The 19,283-nt window shown below is 36.4% G+C and overlaps 1 protein-coding gene across 4 annotated transcripts in view; it reads left to right on the top strand.

Annotated features, from left to right (window-relative positions):
- The window catches only part of LOC109864251 (Down syndrome cell adhesion molecule-like protein Dscam2), a 62,888-nt gene extending 44,565 nt beyond the window's left edge, over window positions 1-18,323 (top strand). The window contains exons 5-32 of one of the 4 annotated variants that reach the window (XM_020445289.1): window positions 1,829-1,975; window positions 2,154-2,294; window positions 2,747-2,937; window positions 4,323-4,563; window positions 6,712-6,865; window positions 6,951-7,102; window positions 7,440-7,709; window positions 7,950-8,095; window positions 8,590-9,025; window positions 10,072-10,368; window positions 10,501-10,734; window positions 10,838-10,990; window positions 11,084-11,154; window positions 11,567-11,810; window positions 11,878-12,024; window positions 12,376-12,537; window positions 12,614-12,830; window positions 12,921-13,009; window positions 13,195-13,374; window positions 13,585-13,773; window positions 13,839-14,024; window positions 14,431-14,872; window positions 14,948-15,168; window positions 15,243-15,411; window positions 15,629-15,777; window positions 16,279-16,381; window positions 16,934-17,122; window positions 17,821-18,323. In XM_020445289.1, the coding sequence (XP_020300878.1) occupies window positions 1,829-1,975; window positions 2,154-2,294; window positions 2,747-2,937; window positions 4,323-4,563; window positions 6,712-6,865; window positions 6,951-7,102; window positions 7,440-7,709; window positions 7,950-8,095; window positions 8,590-9,025; window positions 10,072-10,368; window positions 10,501-10,734; window positions 10,838-10,990; window positions 11,084-11,154; window positions 11,567-11,810; window positions 11,878-12,024; window positions 12,376-12,537; window positions 12,614-12,830; window positions 12,921-13,009; window positions 13,195-13,374; window positions 13,585-13,773; window positions 13,839-14,024; window positions 14,431-14,872; window positions 14,948-15,168; window positions 15,243-15,411; window positions 15,629-15,777; window positions 16,279-16,381; window positions 16,934-17,122; window positions 17,821-17,872 (5,372 nt within the window). In that variant the 3' untranslated portion in view covers window positions 17,873-18,323. Of the gene's footprint in view, window positions 1-1,828; window positions 1,976-2,153; window positions 2,295-2,746; window positions 2,938-4,322; window positions 4,564-6,711; window positions 6,866-6,950; window positions 7,103-7,439; window positions 7,710-7,949; window positions 8,096-8,589; window positions 9,026-10,071; window positions 10,369-10,500; window positions 10,735-10,837; window positions 10,991-11,083; window positions 11,155-11,566; window positions 11,811-11,877; window positions 12,025-12,375; window positions 12,538-12,613; window positions 12,831-12,920; window positions 13,010-13,194; window positions 13,375-13,584; window positions 13,774-13,838; window positions 14,025-14,430; window positions 14,873-14,947; window positions 15,169-15,242; window positions 15,412-15,613; window positions 15,778-16,278; window positions 16,391-16,933; window positions 17,123-17,820 lie in introns of those variants that run through there. The other 3 variants (XM_020445288.1, XM_020445292.1, XM_020445290.1) reach the window with 3 other exon arrangements.
- The last annotated feature ends 960 nt before the right edge of the window (window positions 18,324-19,283 follow it).

Genomic DNA, 19,283 nt, shown 5'->3' with positions numbered 1-19,283 from the left:
GATCTGGCAACCTGCGCGCGACTTGTATGTAATGAAGGATTATTTTCAAGTGCGATGTTTTTCACGTACGAAGAAAAAGAGTTACATTGAATAATCGATATAAGAAACTGTCGCGAAAAAAAACAAATTAACGCAAAATAAGCGATGTTAAATTATTATTTAAAATGCAATTTTTTATTGAAAAAGTTAAGAAAGACAATGATGTATTCATAATCGCGGATTTTATCGCGAATGTCACATTCTCTTTTGATTCAAAGACAAAATATCGGTGTTTATGCCGTAAAGAGAAGAACATGACACTTCTATCATTGATGCGTTATAAACGTTATCAAGTCAACAGAGACAATGGTTCTTGTTAGATACCGTTAAATGGAGAGCTACTTGAATCGTATTCGTGATATGATTCGTGATATGGAAGAACATATCTTTCAAAAAGAGAGAGATAGAGAAACAGAGAGAGAGAGAGGAAAGAGAAAGAGAATCATTAGAATCGCATTGTTTTAGCTAAGAAAGTTTTCTATTATCTTAATCTTCGAGCGTTTTAGTAATTTTAGAGAGATTTATAAGATAAATATTTAATATAATTTATCTGCATGTGCTCGATATTTTGTATACGTGTGTATGTACATTTTTCTTAACTTTATAATTAAATAGATTTAATTTAAATACATTTATTTTCTCTTTTTAAATACAGAACACATACATAGTTTTAGAAACTACAGATTAGCGAAAGTGACTTAAGTTTATAAAACTACAAATGCATTTTTTATGTACAAACTTCAAATAATATATAGGAAATTACTTTCTTTGTTGACAATTTTTTAAATGAATACACATCAAAGAAAGTGGCAGCTTGGCGTATAGAGTATAAAAAAAACTTGAAAACTTTAATATCTTAATAATAATAATTGAGAAGTTAAATATAGCACACATACCTAAAATTATTTAGGAAGAGACTTGAAATGTTTTTTGTTTTCAATAATACCGTGAAAAAAGTGACGTATAACGTGTTATAAAGCTTTTTATTATCTTTCTTAATAGAAAAAAATAATCTTTAATATTAATTATTTTCGACAAGAAAGAGAGCAAAGCGCAAAAATACTGCGGGGTTGATGAGAAAAGAAAAAAGAAATTCTGGCGGGTCAATCCGAAATAGTCAGACGGCTTTAGCAAGTCCAGGAGTAGACTGGGCTGCTCGATGGCTGTCCGATGGTTGAGCCAAATTGAAAATTTCACGCCTGATGGTATCTACCGCCCGTTCGTCTATCCGAAGAGGGTTTCATCGACAGATGCTGAGAATTTTGCATAACCCTTTACTCGTATACCCGCAGACTTGAAATATACGAGAGAAAATATTGCGGAAGCCGAACGTGTGCACCGTTCGCGGATTTATTATTGATATTTCCTTTTGAATCCAAAAAAATACGAACAGTATTTCCGCTCGGTCTGCCGCGATATGTGAAGAGTCCGCGAAAGAAATGGAATAAATCTTCGAATCGAAAACATATATAACAGTTTCTTATCGCGCGATGATGATCAGAAAGGGAAAGACTTTATTCAAGTTGCGACACTAAAATCTGTGCATGCCAAATTTTTCAACTTTTTAATTCATTTAAAAACATTTTTCAAGATCAAACTTATATTGAAATTATATTGAAATATTATTATATTGAAATTGATTCTAAAATTTAAGAAAACTATTTATTTAAAAGTGAAATCTTTTCAACAAAATTTTTTATTTGAGTTAAGAATAAACGAACAAACTTTTTCAAAAGATCCAATATAGCCAAAAAAATTATATCGACTTGTCACCCGATTTTGTTCGCAGGCGGAAGATTCGTGGTTACATCACAGGGTGATCTCCACATTAGAGCCGTCCGACCGGAAGACGGCAGAGCGATGTATTCGTGCCTGACTCTGCACGCTCTAACCAGCGAGAGGAGGCGAAGCGAACTCGCCACTTTAACCGTCACGGGTAAATGTAAAAATTCGATGAGTCTTTTCATGAGAAATAAATGTAAAATTTATATACATACTCGACACATTTTTCTGAGAATTTTCACTATAATATAATATAAAGCAGTTGGCAAAATATTATTGCCATTGTAATGTAAATCTGTATATACAGAATATTTGTTTTTTATATTTTGTAGAACCGAGTGGTTTATCGCCGCCGCGACTGATGCAACGGTCTGAGATAGCTATTTCCGCTGAGAGCGGCTCCGACATTCACCTAACATGCTCGGCGCAAGGAAACCCTCCTCCGCAATTTACCTGGTATCGCGATGTTAATGGTTGGTTTAATTAGGGGAATGTTTACCGAATAAGCTATGTTAACTGCAGCTTCGAACAAACTAGCGCGCGGAGCTATATTAAAACATCGATTCCTCGATACAGCGCGGATACCGTATTGCGTTTAAATTACGTTTAAACATACATCTCGTGTAGCGACGATGAATATCATATCGTGCGATAAAGAGAGAGAGAGAGAGAGAAAAGAAAAACGGAGTGTATCCTCCCTGACAAATACATCTTTTTGATATTAAACTAAGATGCTATTGGCAAAAAAATCGCTTCTTCCGTTTAAAGGGAATTAAAGCAAAAATCCTCGTCTTCGTCCTTCCGTATATATATCGGATTGATTTCAACATGAATCTAATCTATCCGTTAAATGCATCATCGAAGTAACTTCGTGCAGACCCGTTACAAGAGAACAGATACAGATCCGAATGTCTTGTCTGCGCAGGCCACTCAATACCGGTCGAGTCCTTCGGCCGCATCCAACTTTGGGGTGATTTGATGCAAATCCGTCGCGTAGACGCGCAGGACGCTGGAAAATACCTTTGCAGAGCCAGCAATCAACTCGGCGAGACACGAGTGCAGATGCACTTGTCGGTCACTTCAAAGCTAAATGCTCGAATCCAACCGCGCGTGCAGGTACGAATTTATTGATTTGAATTATTACGAGAACAAAATGTCTTTCTTTGTCTTGAGAGTTTAGCATAATCATATAACACTGTTCAACACATTTTTGGGACCTGAATAAAAAAAAAAGTGTTATCTAATGGAGTTCTGGTCACTGAAAACAAATTCGGCGGTGAAAATGGCCTAGTTTTTATTTGACAAAATTTTGTCTGAAACTTACTTTTTGAGTTATTAATAAAAATAGGTGACTTATCACGAGTCGGATACAAGAGGAAGGCAGAAGCAGCGCAACTCACCGTGAGTGACAGTGATTTATGTGATGCACGGATTAAGTGCATACAAATTACAAATGAATAAATAAATAAGTGAGAGAAAAAGAAAGAAAGAGACAGATACATAACAGTGTGTAGCGATCAGCTGATCGCGTCAGGCACCACACGTAATCGCCCGCGTCTGACGGTGAGTTGCGCCATTCTGCCTACCTCTTATATCCGACTCGTAGTAAGTCACCTATTTTTATTAATAACTCAAAAAGTAAGCTTCAGACAAAATTTTGTCAAATAAAAACTTGTTCTACAATTTAATTAAGAATATGTATTTTCAAGGATAAAAGGTTGAATCATCCTATATACAGTAGAACCTCGTTTATTCAAATCTCTTTTATCCGAACAACTTGAGATCCAAAATCTCTATTATACAAACTATCGATTATACCAATAAAGGTCAGGCTTCGATTATCTAAACTATCTTGTCCTCCGATCGGTTTGGATAAACGAGGTTCTACTGCATACATACGTACTCCTCTATACATACATACCCCTCATTTTTAGATATCTCTTCACACCGATGCTGAATGAGAACAAATAAAATACTAAAATAATATAAATAAAACATTAATGTAACATTAATGTAACATTAAATACAAAATGACACAATAACAATTATAACACAAAAAATCGAAAATTTGTAACGCGTTACTAAACAGAGTATACGGGAAAGAATCGAATATCTAAAAGGCGTGTACCTCACTTCTCTAACTATCTTTCTGCCACAGTAGAAACAAACTGATAAGGAATAGAAAATGTGAGACACTCTCGCTTTACTGATTGTGAATCACTGTGGAGTGGGACAAACTGGGACTACTCTTCCCACTCTCACTATATTGAGGTGGGATTCCTCTCTGAGTTTTACTTTTTGTTATAAAAACTCACTACGTGTCCAAAGAAGTTTTACTTCAAAAATAAACAAATAGCTGAAAATATTTATTTTATTGCGAATCAGAAGGAAAGGATAGATGATTAATTCAAGGATTTTGTGTGGATGCAAAATCCACGTAGTGGATGCGGCGATACACGGTAGATTCGATCACGGGATTTGGCGACTGTCGTCATTCGCAGGTCATTAATTCCGGCGAAACTGCTACGATGAACTGCACGGTCGAGGGATATCCGGTCGAGAGCGTTGAGTGGCTGCACGACGGTATACCAGTATTGACCGCCCAGGACACGAGGATCAGATTGTTGGCTCCCTTGGTGCTCGTGATAGGCTTCGTCGGTCGTAGAGACAAAGGGATGTATCAGTGTTTGGTGAGAAGTGACAAGGAGAACGCACAGGCTACCGCCGAACTGAAGCTCGGAGGTTAGTGAACGCATTATTCTAGTCTTTTTGTTTTCTATTATTTTTCGCGTAAATATATATAGTGTTCACTCCTACGCATTTTCATCAGTGTATCTTTTTTTCATTTTTTCTTTTGTGCGTATCTTTTGTTTTTTCTATATTATTTAGCAGCATTTTTGTCTTGTCGCTTTGCCTTTTGGCGCGCTGTTTTTTCACATTATTCAATTTTCTCTTCACATGTTATTACTTATACATTGTTGTCAAATCTATTTTATCTTATTAGACACAGAGACTATTAATTCTATGCACATATTTCGTATATGTAACCCGAATTATCGGTAATGTAAGTTACGTATAGCAAATTGTAAAAAAAGAATGTTAATAATACTTTTTAAGAGAAGAAAATAATTTATTATTTTCATTAAAACAAAATAAAGTACATCGATACATTTATACCATACCTTTTTATTTTGTATAATGCAATACAGAATACTCAAAAACACTCATAAATTATGACTCATAGGTTCTTTCTTTTGCATATTTTTTCAGCATACAATTTCTAGTTTTTCCGCAAAAAAGGATATATGTTAATATAAAATAAAGGCTCTATTTGCTTAACTTTTAATTGTCTAGATCAACTATTGCTTAAATTCCGATTGCTTATAGTGATTATCGTACAGATTTTGTAAGTAGATTGTAGATAAATTGGATTTATCTGAACCCCGAAAAGTCATATATTATTAATTATCATCATATATTATTAGTTTTGCAAACTTCGCAATAGTTATTAATTAATACACGTGATCTAATAAGCGTGTTTGAAGGTCTCTGCAGTAAGTGTATATGACTTTCAGTTGTGAAAATTAGCTAATCGCAAGCTGTGTTATATGTATGCTTGTTTGCTTTGCTCCTTACTGTTAGAAGATTGCATGAAGCAACCCCTTTTCTTTACAACTGAAAATCATACAAAGTCCGAATCCTTGCTTTCCACGCGATCACCTATATTATTAATTCATTACTCAACAAATATTGCGAATTTTGCAAAATGGCAAATCTCTTCTGTTTAGATTTACTCTACCTCCATTTTGACTGGTCAAAATTTTGCAGACATCTTGTATAAGACTTGATTTTATCCATCGCAGATTTAAAACTCTAACGGTATTATCTTCAATTTTATTGATAAGACAAGATAGAATACTTTTTTTATTCTATCTTGCACATCTCGGCTGCATTAATAAAAAAAACAATTATTAACACATTAATTATTATTTATATAAAATACCATTCTTTCTTTTCTTTTTTTTGTTTTTATTAAAAATTTCTCGTACTTTTTCCCCGAAATTATTTCTTCTTTAATAAAATGACATCTGTTAAGTTGGCATCTCTTTTTTTATATGTAGAAAATTCTTTACAGATATCTTGACCTTTGAGAAGGAGGTCAAGGTTATGTGAGACTCTCTCACACAGGGCATGTGAGGTATATTCACTAAAACCTCCATGGTATGCCAAATGTGTGTGATTTGAAGGGAGGATCCGGGAACTCTGAAGAGAACTCACCACTAGGGCCTCCTCGCACTATACTACGTGACTTCCGGAAGGGCTCGAAGGCCTCTCCGTTCATCACAGTATTTGGTACCGAGACAGGGCATACACTGCCTCTACTCGGAATCGCGTGCAAGGCGGACTAAAGCTTCCACTGCAGCCCGCCACAGTCCCAGAGGTGTCTGGCCTACAAAGAGTTAGCCACCTCTTTTAAATAAATTATAATAAAAATAGATCAGAATTATTATACCTAAAAATTCATTTTTCAAAATTTTTTAATTTCTTTTTGAGGTAATCAAACATTTTTGTTATATATCAAGAACTTTATATATATAGTCGCAAAACGAAGCTGCTATTTAGCTGCTCAGAGTTATTCCATCATTTTTTATTAGAAGTTAGTCTCTCATTTTTTTTCAACTCCCAAATTTAATAAATACTTATCAGAACTCTACTTTATAAACTACAGGAAATTTTTAGTCTCTTCAAAATAAAGCGGGAATTCTAATCAGAACTACAGAAATGTAATGTTGAGATGCCAACTTAATAAACGTAACAAAATAGCGCTATTGTATTCTCTCTCGTCTCATCTTTCCTCAAAACGCATTTTTGAAGGAAACGTCTTTTTAGATACGGTTCCGGAGCTGCAGTATACATTTATCGAGCAAGCACTACGAGCGGGTCAACCGGTCTCTTTGCGTTGCTCGGCCACGGGTTCGCCGACACCGTCCTTTACATGGTTGCTTGATGGTGAACCGTTAAGCCAGATTGCAACCGGACACAGGTAAATCGCATCTATATTTAGAGCATTGGGCGCCTTTTGCCGTCGCTTCTGTCTTCTAATTAAGATTTCGTGTGTGTCCGCGCAGATACGCGATAGGCCAATACGTGGATCAATCCGGTGACGTGATCAGTCACTTAAACATTTCATCGGCAGGTACTGAAGACGGAGGCTTGTACGCATGTGTGGCGTCCAACACACTGGCGACCGTTGAGCATAAAGCCAGATTGAATATTTACGGTATAGTAGTATAGTACGATATAGTACGCATTAATTAGATAATAAATGAATTAAATCTATAAGTGTAATCGCCTAGAGCAATGTCAAGTAGCAGGATAATTCATGGGACGAAAAAAGCGAGCAAATTATTTTTGCAAAAACGTTGACTTCTATATCGAATTTAAGAACAAAACGTAGATTGATCGCGAAACATTCACGAACTACTAAAAAAGATCAAAACTGTACATAATCTAACACTTATTATCATTGAAACTTATATCAATAAAACAAGAAAAAATTTTTAGAGGCGTCAGAATTGATTGCGGTCGTTCTAATAATAAGAAACTTAATTTTTTAGGACCGCCGTACATTCGATCGATCGGACCGATACGCGCCATCGCCGGTGTTGACATCACAATAGCCTGTCCTTATTCGGGATATCCGATCACGTCGGTCGAGTGGACTCGAGGTGGTGCCGAGTTGCCCTTTGACATTAGGCACCGGGTCGACAACGAGGGCCATTTTACAATCGCGACGGTGGATCCTAATGACGCCGGCACTTACACCTGTATAGTGCGAGCCAGCTCCGGCAAGACGGCCACTAGAGACATACGACTTACCGTCAATAGTAAGTGAAAAGTTGTCAGAGTGTTGACGGATGTATGTAAACTTCGAACTGGATTTGGAACAGCAACCCAATTTTTGAAATAAAAACAACCTGCTTGACTGTAGAAATATATGTTATTGAAAGAAAATTAAACTTTCTTGTATGTGATCATAAGAGTGAGTGAGAGAAAATGTCAAGATGTAAAGAGAGAGAGAGAGAAATAATACATAATGAAAATATGTTTCGCTTTGTACTTTGCAGGTCCTCCGGTAATGAGTCCTTTCAGCTTTCCTCCGAATTCACAAGAAGGCAGTCGTGCTCAAGTGACGTGTAGTGTAACATCAGGCGATCTTCCAATCTACATTTCCTGGCTGAAAGATGGCGAACCGCTGCCCTCTTCCCTTCGCGTAAGCGTTATTTCACACACCTTTCGAAGAGTTCGCCTTTATAATGCGAGGACCGTTCGATAATCTTTTTGCACGTATTCCGGTCGCACATAGAAGAGAGAAGAAAAATGTAAAACAAAGTGAACATTTTCATCTAAAACTATGCACATATTTTCTCTAACACAAACTATTTTGACAAATCTTTTCTCGTATATTTTTCCTTTCCTCGATGCTTTTTTGCACGAAAATGAAAACATTTCCTACAGTAAAAAGTCCTGCAAAAGATAAATATCCGTCATCCGTGCGAATAATGTTTTTGATGAAACACGTGAAACACAAAATTTAACGAGATCAAATTCGACCTATAATACGTACGAAAAATCAGAGCGCATAAAATCTTTCGTGTCTGTTTTAAAACTTTTTATATTTAAAAGACAGAAAAATATTACCCAATTGTATTACGTTTGGGATAATTTCTTTTCCTTGCTCCTGAATGTATTGACTTTTGCCCGTAGATCGAAGAACGAGGTGCCGAATTCTTCAGCCTGCTTGTTTTTAAAGAATTATCGTCGCGACACAGTGGCAAATACACTTGCGTGGCTACGAACAGTGCCGCAAAGGTCAATCACACGGCGGAACTCCTGGTGAAGGTGCCGCCACAGTGGATATTCGAACCGCAAGATGTGGCGACCCTGCTGGGTAACCCGTTGAACATCCACTGCGAAGCAAAAGGCTTTCCACCACCGCGTATCACGTGGTTACGCGCTCGCGGCAGAACATCCAACGATTATCAGCCGCTGGTCGATGATTCCGACGGCAGGCTCACGATACTGCCTAATGGCTCTATGTGGACGGCTTCCGCCGGTCCGCAAGACGAGGGTTATTATTTATGCCGGGCTAACAATGGCATCGGATCTGGATTGAGCAAAGTGATATATGTGTCGGTACACGGTAAGAATACGATTTGGTTCGACACCAAAGATTTGAGAAATATGAAAACAAAATATTAACATATTTATTTGATATAATGTAATCTCAATTTTATACATGTACACGTATATTTGTATTTATAATTTAAAAATACAATTAGTTATATTTCCATTTTTATTTAATTTATTTTCGAAATAAAGTTAATTTTTATATTATAAAATGTATAAAATTGAGATTATATTATATATTTGAATAAAAATTTTATTATTTTACTTTTATTGACATTAAAAACTGGTTTGTATATGTATATTTTTTATCATTAAGAGGATGCTGATTGTAAGCAATTACCGGACACCCTTTTTATGTATTATCTTAAGAATTAAAATTTGTGTTTTACAATGGCTGTCAAAAGACGATTGCGTATCTGCGCAGACAAAAAGAGAAATCTCCTATGTTTTGCCTCTTTGTTCGTTCTACTAAAGACATGTATGCTGAGTCTAGGTGTATATGTCTATGAGAAAAATACATACTCATACGTCTAAGCTCGTCTCTATTGTATCATCTACATTTGTCTCGGTTTGACTAGAGGACGCTATCTACTATCTCTGTAGTTAGAAAACAATTAAACTTTTGAACATGTGGCTCAACTAGCCTTATACCGTTATTAGCTGAACAATTTTTTATAACTAACAGCGTATAATCGTAAATAAAATAGCAACATAAACACATTAAAGTTAAAAAATACATTAATGACTTATGTTAAAAAAACTTTCCTGGTTTTTATTAATTACTATAATTATCACATAAACAAAAAGGAACAGAACATTTAATAATTTTATTTTTGGTGCAGAAAAATAAAAAAACACTCGTATTTGCCTGTTGAGACGCAACTGCGTAAGCAGCGCGATAGTCTCCGTGTCTCTTCTTACGCAAGCATCTACATCTTCATACACATTTCTGTTATTAAGATATATTTACAAGTCCCAATTTGTCTCTCTGCATATTTATTCCTGCTCTATCCTACTATATATCATTAAAAAGTTATTGTATTATTTGCATCTTGGCAGAACCGGCAAGATTCGAGTTCCAAAGTAAAAATGTGACTATTCGCCGCGGCGAATCCGTGACCATCGAGTGCGTTGTGATCGGCGACAATCCCATCGAGGTTCAGTGGACGCACAACAGCGATCGACTAGACTCGATAAGCACTCACAGACTGAGCATCGGTCAGATCAAGACCGACAACGGTCTGAAGTCTCAACTGTCTATTGCGAACAGCGATCGGCAAGATTCCGGAGTCTATCGTTGCACTGCCGACAACGCTTACGGGAGAAGCGAACATCTGATTTATCTGGCGGTTCAAGGTGAAACTGTATTTTTCTTTAAACCGATAATTCTCGATCTTACGAAAATATCTATACCACGTGTATTTTATCGATAATTACATATTGATCGCAACGTGTACAGCAAAGAAAGTTTTGCTTCATATTTTACAGAGAGGCCGGATCCACCAGCCGGGCTCGAGGTAATCGAGATCGGCTCGCGATCGGTACGGTTATTATGGAAGCGAGCTTTTGACGGGAACAGCCCTATAAGAGATTACGTGATACAATACCGCTCGCTGCCGAGTCACGATAAGACCGATGATTGGAATCCCGTTAAAACGCATAATGTCACGTACACGCCAGGAAGCTCTGGTGGCGGTAATTCTATACATCCAACACAAAATGGTTCGTTCTATATGTTTCCAAATTAATATCGTGCGTTATTTTTTTTTTTATTTCTCTTTATAGTAATTATCTCTCTCTTTCTTTCTCTCTCGCGATTCTGTAGGCTTGTCCTTTGAGACGACCAGCGACGATCAAGAAATGGCACTGGTCAGCGGTCTTCATCCCGCCGTTACGTACATATTCAGGATATTCGCTATTAATGGCATTGACGCGAGCGGGCCTACTGAACACGTGATAGCGAAGACTCAGGAGGAAGGTGAATAAATTGGCTTGTAACATAAAAATGAGATTAAAGTATCGCTTGAAAAGCCTTATTGTAGCATAACATTTATCTGTTCTTTTGTAATAGCGCCCACTGAACCGCCACAAAATATCAAAGTGCAATCTGCTGGACCCGGCGAACTTATGGTTAGCTGGCAGGTGAGAGAACGTTATTACTATATAACGAACGACTACTTGTAACATACCTTGTTTTTTTCTTGATATGTCCTAACTCATTTTATATCTTTTAAGATTTTTTGTTTAGAATATATTTGTAACTAACAAGTAATTAAAATTATAAATTGATTAATTTAGTAATTAACCAGTTAATAATGAAAAATAACTTGCAAATTTATTAATATCTATTAGCAGTTTAACTTAAAATTAATTTAGCAACGGCGATTAAAAATCATATTTGAAATAAGCAGCTGTATAATCGCATACATACACAAATGAGAAAAACATTTTTTAATTAGTTTTTTACGGACAACAAATACAAATCTTTTTCTAAATATAAAAAACTTAGAAAATCTAAGCAAAACAATTAGGGAAAATAATGGGTTTTTTTCAGCCGCCTCCGAAAGAATCGTGTAACGGGGACTTGCTAGGTTACATTGTGACGTGGTCGGAGCACTCATCGTCAACGTCGGGTGTCAATCAGAGCAAGAGCCTAACCGTGAACGGTTGGGCAACGACAAAGGTACAGCTCACTGGTCTTAGGAAGTTCACGAAATACGACGTCACAATTCGTGCGTTCAACAGCATAGCCAGTGGACCTGCTAGTGCCCCCATCGTGGGCACCACTCAAGAAGGAGGTATGACAATACAAAAACAAAATAAAAGGCGTAATAAGATATATCTAGAACGAGATTTGCTTTACAGTACCGGAAACGCCACCGACTCAATTGACATGCGTTCCGTTGTCCTCCCAAAGCGTCAAAGTATCCTGGAGTGCACCGCCACCTCATCAACACGGTGGCATCATTTTGGGGTACAAAGTTTACTACAGACCGGTTCCCACCGATAACAGTAAGTGATTTGTGTCAAAGTAGACAAAATTGTACGAAAAATTAACATTTGATAGAAGAAATCTAAATAAAAATAACTAATTATATTAGTTATTAATTAACAAATTAAATTAGCAAATTAAAGGAATAATCCCAATGAGTTAATCTCAATGAGAGATAATAATAACATGCTGTATTGTTATCATTTGCCTCTTTTTAATTTACTACCTAGTTATTTGGATATGATTTCCTGGCGGAGAGGAAAGAGGAGAAGCTACATCACAACTATACATTTTATCTTTTGATTTCATATAATTAAATAATATTATATAATAATAAGGTCAGAGTTTCTAATCACTGTTTTTTCTTGCAGTGGATATATCGACGGTCGGTGAAGTGAAAAAGACTACAAGTATGGATACTTACTTGCACACGTTGTACAAGTACACAAATTACTCGATCAAGGTGTTGGCTTACACGAGTGCGGGAGACGGAGCGTTGAGTCCGCCGATTTTCTGCATGACGGAAGAAGATGGTAAACTCAACTCTTTCTAATTATTTGTTATATAGTAATTCATACATAATTACACAATCGCAATATTATTTTGCAGTTCCAGGTCCGCCGGCTGGCATCAAAGCGCTGGCACTAACGGCGGAGAGTATATTGGTTTCTTGGTTGCCGCCGCTGCAACCGAACGGAAACGTTTCTAAATATACAATATACAGCAGAGAAGCTGGCTCTAACAATCACAACACTCACACGATGCACGATCCGCCGTCATCGCCGACAGATACCCTTACGATGGAATTGCGGGATCTAGCAGAAAGGTATGCTCAAAGATTATATAATACGTTGTTCAATAATAATGGCGATCTTTTTGGTGTTGCATTTTTTTCTTGTAAAACCGATGATTTCAGACAATTGTATGAATTCTGGGTGTCGGCAACGACTGGCCTCGGAGAAGGTGAACGAACTACCATAGTTACACAGACAACAAATACAAGAGGTGTGCATGGAAAATGAAATAGAATTTAACAACACGCAAATAGCAATTTAAACGCTCAATTAATTTGCATGATTATTTTGGATGGATTTGGATTGTATGGATTTGATTTTTTTGAATTTTTCCGAGCAATATTTAATAATATAGTTGTACAATTAAAATAAGAGAACATAGAACTTATTTTACAGCTCCTGCCAGAGTCGCATCGTTCTCGCAAGTACTGCGGAGAGCTGTAAAATCGTCAGTGATGCTATCGTGTTTGGTGGTCGGAAATCCGACGCCCCGACCCATCTGGACCTATAGAAACGGTCAGATCACCACAGGAAGACATTACGAGCTTACACTCGATGGACATTTAAATATACGCGGTAAAAAAAGCATTCCAAATTCATTCCTTAGTAAAATGAAGGCTAATTTTCTGTCAGCAAAAGATCTGCCCTTCAATTAGCCACGTTAAAACAATTTTTTGTAATAAGTAAAGCTTGAGAGGTGTGTGTGTAAAGAAGGAAATGAGGTCTTAATGACCTTATGTCCACTCTGCCGTAAAAAGCTATGAATTATACTGTTCAAATTATCAGGATTAGAACAATCGGTTGCGGGGAACTACACCTGTTCGGCGAGTAATTTATTCGGCGACGACTCCATCACTTATTCTCTGATTGTGGTAATGCCGCCTAAAGCGCCATCGTTGGAGCTTCAGTACACGACGACCAACAGTATCAGATTTCGCTGGAACCATCCGGATAACGGCGGTGCTACTATACAAGGTATATAACAAATAATAAAGATTACCACACATATACGAATGTCATAAAACAAAGATTCTTTTCAGGATATGTGTTAAGCTATAAGAAAGATGAAAGTGACTGGGAAGAAATTGCTCTGTCCCCTGAGCAGACGGAGTTTGTGCTCTCCGGACTGAAATGCGGTTCTTCCTACGTTGCGTACTTGACGGCGCACAATCGTGTTGATACCGGCGAACCGAGCCCTTCCATCAGTGCAACAACGAAAGGCACCGGTAATCTTATTTATTTTTTAATTAATTTTTTTTAGTAAATCATGAAGAGAGAAAAACGCTTAATGCGACTCTGATATTTTACAATGCTATGCGGGGGGAGTAAAGATTTTCAAAATTTAGAGCCCATAACTTGTTATACTATTTATACTATTTATAAATTAAATAAATGAATAAGGTAGCTAGAGATTATTAAATTTTACAATTAGTAATAAACTGAGAATCATCTCGGGTTCTAAGTCTTTAAACTAAATCAATGAATATAATTGGTCGTGTGAAGAGCCATTCGCTGGATGTTGTACGGAAAATATGTCTATACATATATACACATGTGTACACATATATAAACGAATTCACATTTTTATGTGAGTTTTTGAATTAAATTTTACTTTTTCTGTCTCTGTTCTAGCGCCTTTATTGCCTAAGGAGAGAGACATTATCTCGGCGAACGGCACGTCGGTGAAACTGAACCTATTATCATGGCCTAACGGAGGATGTCCGATTCAATATTACACTGTCGAGTATCGCAGGCGGATCAGCACGGAACCGTGGATCCTAGTGGCCAGCAGAGCAACCGGAAATCTTGTGATCCGCGATCTGAAGACCGCTTCGTGGTATAGTGTGCGTTTAACAGCGCACAATGATGCCGGCTCGACCCAGACTCAAATGGAGTTTGCCACCACCACGCTGAGCGGCGTCAGCATTGGTCCTCCCAACGATCTGATAATGGAGGACGATATCAAGAAAGCTGTGCCTAATCACAAAATTCTGTATGTCGTTGTGCCTCTCGTCTGCGCGATCATCCTGATCGTTTCTGCAATTATTCTAGGATATGTCATGCTCAAGCGCAGGTAAACCAATTATTTTTGAAGCTTCTTTATCTGATCCATTAAAAGTTTTTACTGTTTTAATATTGTTTTTTTTAGAGGAAACTATTTGAGCGAAATGCTACCGGGGCAGCAGCAACACCAGCAAGCGGGATTGGGGATAGTTCAGCAGCAACAGCAACAGCATCATCATCTGTCCAGCTGCATGTCGACTGTGCAACTCAAGTCAACAGCCGAACGTGATAACAGACGCAATCATCAGGTCTACACCAGCTCGCCTGTGAAGCAGGAAAATCACAAATCCAACGATCACGGATCAGGTATATTTGCGTTTTGATAAAATATTTTTTTTCACGAGTACAGTTTTACAGATATTTTGTTGTTTTTTGCACAGAAATGTATGAGATAAGTCCGTACGCCACGTTCAGCGTACCCGGAAGAGAAAACCGTTCAGTGACAACGGCAACGCTCGACTATACGATGCAATTCAAGACGTTCGGTCATCTGGAGAACGAGGACATCAACACTATCGATTACGAGAGGTCCAGCGTGGAGTTCGAAAGGTAATTATTGAAAGATAAGAGAAAGTTTTAAAGTTACCAACTTTTTCAGAGAATTTGTGAATTCAAATGTTTTTTATCAATATATTTTCTATCAATATATATATATATATAAAGTTAATGTACTAATTTTCTTCTTGTTTTACTTTTGCGTCTTTGTTTTTTTATTTTTCTCTTCCTCTTTCTGGTGTTCTTTCACACGCAGGTCAAAAACGCCAAGATGGCACAAGCAACGCTATTTCCCGAGCATCGCAGAGGCCGAGAGCAAGCTGCGATCGAGCCGACAGGGCTCCGGCAGCGACACGTCCGGGAGTCCTTGTGGCGAGTGCGCCGGACCTAGTTATAGAGTGCCAGTAAAGCCTTGTAGAGGTACAACTATATATTCTTATTTTTGCTTTTATTGAAAATATATACTCTGCATATATAATATATATTATTGTAAAAAAATATGTTACATACATGACAAATATATAAATATGTTAAACCAAGAAATATATAAGGCTTTACGAGCCGTTTCCAAGATGTTTAACGGTCGAATAACGTCCCAGAGAACTCTTTCACTAAAAAGACAAATTTTTCGAAATTCTAACTAATCCAGCCATCGAGCAAGACCAGAGCATTGAAGGTCCATTTGGACGATTCCTTGAAGAGTTATTTGACCGTCCCGGAACTTTTTGGACACTGTATATATATATATACACGTACAGTTTCCGCTCAACATCCTGGAAACGGCTCGTAAGGCCTTATATATTTCTTGGTTTAATTTCAACGAGCTTTAAATCATTATTAATTATATAAATCTATTATATATTTTCATAGAAAAAATTATACATATAGTGTGCAAATAAATCGTATACGGTTTTATTTTAGATGTATTTTCGCGAGGGGTGGAATCGAGTACAGAATCCAACAACGAAGGTTCGCCCTCACTCGCGAGACGACGAAGCCGACAGCCGAGCCGGTCTACTCGCAGGTAGCCAAGGTTTGTTTGTTTCCACATAGCACTCAGTCTTGATTATTTGATATATAGATTTGCATGTTTTACTTGAGAACAAAATTAACGCGAGAGAAAAAACGCGAAATATAATGTGAAATTATTAGAAATTTTTATGCAACGAACTTTTACTCGAAGAAGTTTTTAGTATCGGTAAAGACATCCCAAAAGGATAAAATTTTAGTTTATGTGTGTTTTATTCAAACTTTGTATCTTTTATGAACATAAACAATGAAGAGTATCAAGTTAAATTGCGATCTCTGATACAGAAAATATAATCCGACAATTTGCTAAAAAATATTCAATAAAGTTTTATGCAACTGTGGTAAGAAAATGTTCTTACACATTTGATTCCTAGATAACGTTATAGGTACATTAATAATAAAATTGTTGGAATTAAAATAAAATATAATTAATTTGCAATTAAGAAATTGCAATGGATTATAGTTACGAATGCAGATTAAATCAAAGTTATATATTTTATATATTTTATAATTCTCGGCAAAATATATCTTCTGATCTGTTGAATAGTTCGGTGGAAGATATGACGTTATTGCCGCCAAGCGGGTTCAGCGACAGCCGCGAATTAAGCGACGTAGAATGCGATCGTGACCGTGAACGCGAACGCGATCGTGAGTGGCAAGGTTTATCGGCCGGAACTCGCCATGGCGGCAGCCTGGGCCGACTTCCGATCGAAGCTGTTGAATCTATGCTTGCTAGGTACTGGCATATATTTATTAAAATTATATTTTAGTAGCAAATATTTCAAAATATTCCAATTTTTTAAATACATCATATATTAAAAACGTTTACTATTTTATCACTTACTTATTAATATATATTTACACAAAGAGAACACAGAGAGAATTATTTCGTTGGAATAAATTATTTCAAACATTTGTATTGTTTCCGTCAAATAATTTGATTTATTTTAACGTAACAATATAATTTTTATTCAACAAAATTGGGAATTAGGAGTCAGTTTGTCAGTTACATTCGAAGCGGAAGACTTCTATAATTACGGAGAAGTTTTGAATCGGAAATTGTGTTGTTGAATGGATTGGCTTAAAAGACACGATTGTTCTTTCGTCACAAAATTCAACTTCTGCCAGAAAAGTGAGAAAAAGTCATAGCTTCCGAGGCCAAATATTTTAATTGATGTATTCACACATTTTGTTATTGAAATAAATGCTCAAAAAACACAAAAAACAGCGGTTTTTAATGCAACCTTCTAATATAATATTATAAAAACATTTCATTTTATTGGCTTGTATATGTCTCTTTTATAACACCATGAATGTTAAACATTTCATTGTTTTTGCAATGTTGAACTATCTATAAAAAAAAAAAACACTGCGATAATATACAATTTTAAAATATATACACTTTTAAAGACGAGCAAGCGTCGTTTGTTGCAGATATCAGCAGAAAAAGGAACAAGAGAGGCAAGAATTCACTATACACGTATGATCGAGATTTGCTAGTTCGATTTGGTATCTTCGCCGGACGATTTAACGTTGCTGTATAAACCGAAGAAGACGACGGATCGTTCTTCCTTTGTAAAGAGAATAGTTCCGTTTTTGGCGAAACTTTTACAAGATCTTTTACGGAAAATGGTATAGTTTAATGACTTCCGTAGACAGAACACGTCAACAGAATATGACAAGAAATAATAGCAGTAACTAATAATTAGCATTTTGCTCTTAAAAGTAATATATTGATTGGCTATCGCGTTGCTTCTACCCGCGCGTAAAGCGTTGACGCGTCCTGTTTGCAGGTGCCATAATGTATGCAAAAAATTATTTATCGTTCAAAGACGAAAAGTGACAGAAAAGACTCTTCAGATCCGTTTGTTGAAGAGAATAGCGTAACTTACTGCGAATTTCAAAAATACTGCCGTTATTATATAAAAAAAAAAAAAAACCAAAACAAAAACAAACTTTTTGTACATTTTCTCTGTACACAACAAATATTTATAAAAAAAACTGAGATAATCATCAGCAATATACGATTAAGCGGTGGGAACATTTCGAACATAACATTAATCGAACGTATATATATATATGATCAATATATCTATTGCGCGTTTTTTGATAGCATTTACATTCTTTTTATCACACCGGATTACAATTTACATTAATCTTACTGTAAAACGACAAGAAGCAAAGTCTGATTGACCCATTTCGTTACTCTTGCGTCCAACTACAATATCGATGTTACAGGACGAAACAAAACACTACAACTTTCATTTTGATTATATCCGCTTCGGATATAATCGAAATGTAGTAGCGTGATCTGTGTATTCTCCGATGTCACTTTATTGTACAAAAACATAAGAACGATTGGAAATGAAGAGAGAAAAAAAGATATATTATAGTTTAAAAGATTTTAAAAGACGCGCGTGTCCTCGGCGTTACATCCCGTGTGAAACGATAAGTCAATTAATTAAAAGGGATGCGACGCTTGGCAGTGCAAATTAAAATTTTCAATCTCGAAAAACTTGTGGTTTTTTTATTCGATTTTAAAAGTGTGATAAAAGTTTACCTTTATTTGATTTTGAAAATGAACACAATCGACGAAGACAAACGGTTTTCCGAATAGAGTGCCAATTCTAGTTGCAAAAAAAGTATAGTGTTAAAAACTTCGTAAAGAAAAAGAAGACAAAAAGAAGATACTCTTAAATTCTATCTGAAACGTATTTGTGCGCTGTTAGAAAACTAGTATTTATACATTCACATTCGAAATGAGCGACTAGCGCCTTAATTATTCACATCTGAAATTGCTCCTCGAAAAACACGATATTTCGATGTTATCGTTGTGATTTTGCGAAATACGCGCTTGCGTATTATAGGGAATATTTATCACGTGCGCTGAGAAGATC

This window comes from Pseudomyrmex gracilis, unplaced genomic scaffold (assembly GCF_002006095.1).
Source record: "Pseudomyrmex gracilis isolate BER0280 unplaced genomic scaffold, ASM200609v1 scaffold_18, whole genome shotgun sequence".
Taxonomy (NCBI): domain Eukaryota; kingdom Metazoa; phylum Arthropoda; class Insecta; order Hymenoptera; family Formicidae; genus Pseudomyrmex; species Pseudomyrmex gracilis.
Note: the sequence above shows the minus strand (reverse complement) of the source record. Positions and strands in the feature narration are given on the sequence as shown.